The sequence below is a fragment of the Penaeus monodon genome, chromosome 19, assembly GCF_015228065.2.
Source record: "Penaeus monodon isolate SGIC_2016 chromosome 19, NSTDA_Pmon_1, whole genome shotgun sequence".
In the NCBI taxonomy this organism is placed as follows: domain Eukaryota; kingdom Metazoa; phylum Arthropoda; class Malacostraca; order Decapoda; family Penaeidae; genus Penaeus; species Penaeus monodon.
In genome coordinates, this window is record NC_051404.1 from 6,344,706 (window position 1) to 6,345,301 (window position 596).

General features: G+C 63.9%; 1 protein-coding gene across 1 annotated transcript in view; it reads left to right on the forward strand.

The window, feature by feature from the left end:
- The window catches only part of LOC119585320 (high affinity nerve growth factor receptor-like), a 33,641-nt gene that overhangs the window by 23,669 nt on the left and 9,376 nt on the right, over positions 1 to 596 (forward strand). The window contains exon 7 of the mRNA XM_037933994.1: positions 34 to 157. Coding sequence (XP_037789922.1) covers positions 34 to 157 — 124 coding nt within the window. The remainder of the gene's footprint in view (positions 1 to 33; positions 158 to 596) is intronic.

The following is a 596-nucleotide window of genomic DNA, read 5'->3' on the forward strand; positions in this document are numbered from 1 at the left end:
AACACCAAACCAAATCTTTGTCTCAATTTTCAGGAGTCACAACGAGGACGTGGCTCTCCAGGCGGGCGAGGAAGCTTCAACGGATCCGATCTCCGTTATGGATTGCCTCCAGATTGCCCTGCAGGTGGCTGCCGGCATGAAGTATCTCGCGTCGCAGGTAGGGAGAGGGAGAGAAAGAGAGAGGGGGGGAGGGAGGGGGAAGGGGAGGGGGTTGGTGGGAGGGAGGGAGAGGGGGAAGGGGAGGGGTTGGAGGGAGGAAGGGAAAAGGGGGAAGGGGAGGCGGTTGGAGGGAGGGAGGGAGGGAGGGAGGGAGAGGGGGAAGGGGAGGCGGTTGGAGGGAGGGAGAGAAAGGGGGAAGGGAAGGGGGTTGTAGGGAGGGAGGGAGAGGGGGGAAGGGGAGGGGATTGGAGGGAGGGAGAGGGGGAAGGGGAGGGGGTTGGTGGGAGGGAGGGAAAGGGGGAAGGGAAGGGGGTTGTAGGGAGGGAGGGAGAGGGGGAAGGGAAGGGGGTTGGAGGGAGGGAGGGAGAGGGGGAAGGGGAGGGGGTTGTAGGGAGGGAAAAGGGGAGGGAGTGGGTTCGAGAAAGAGGGGGTGGATT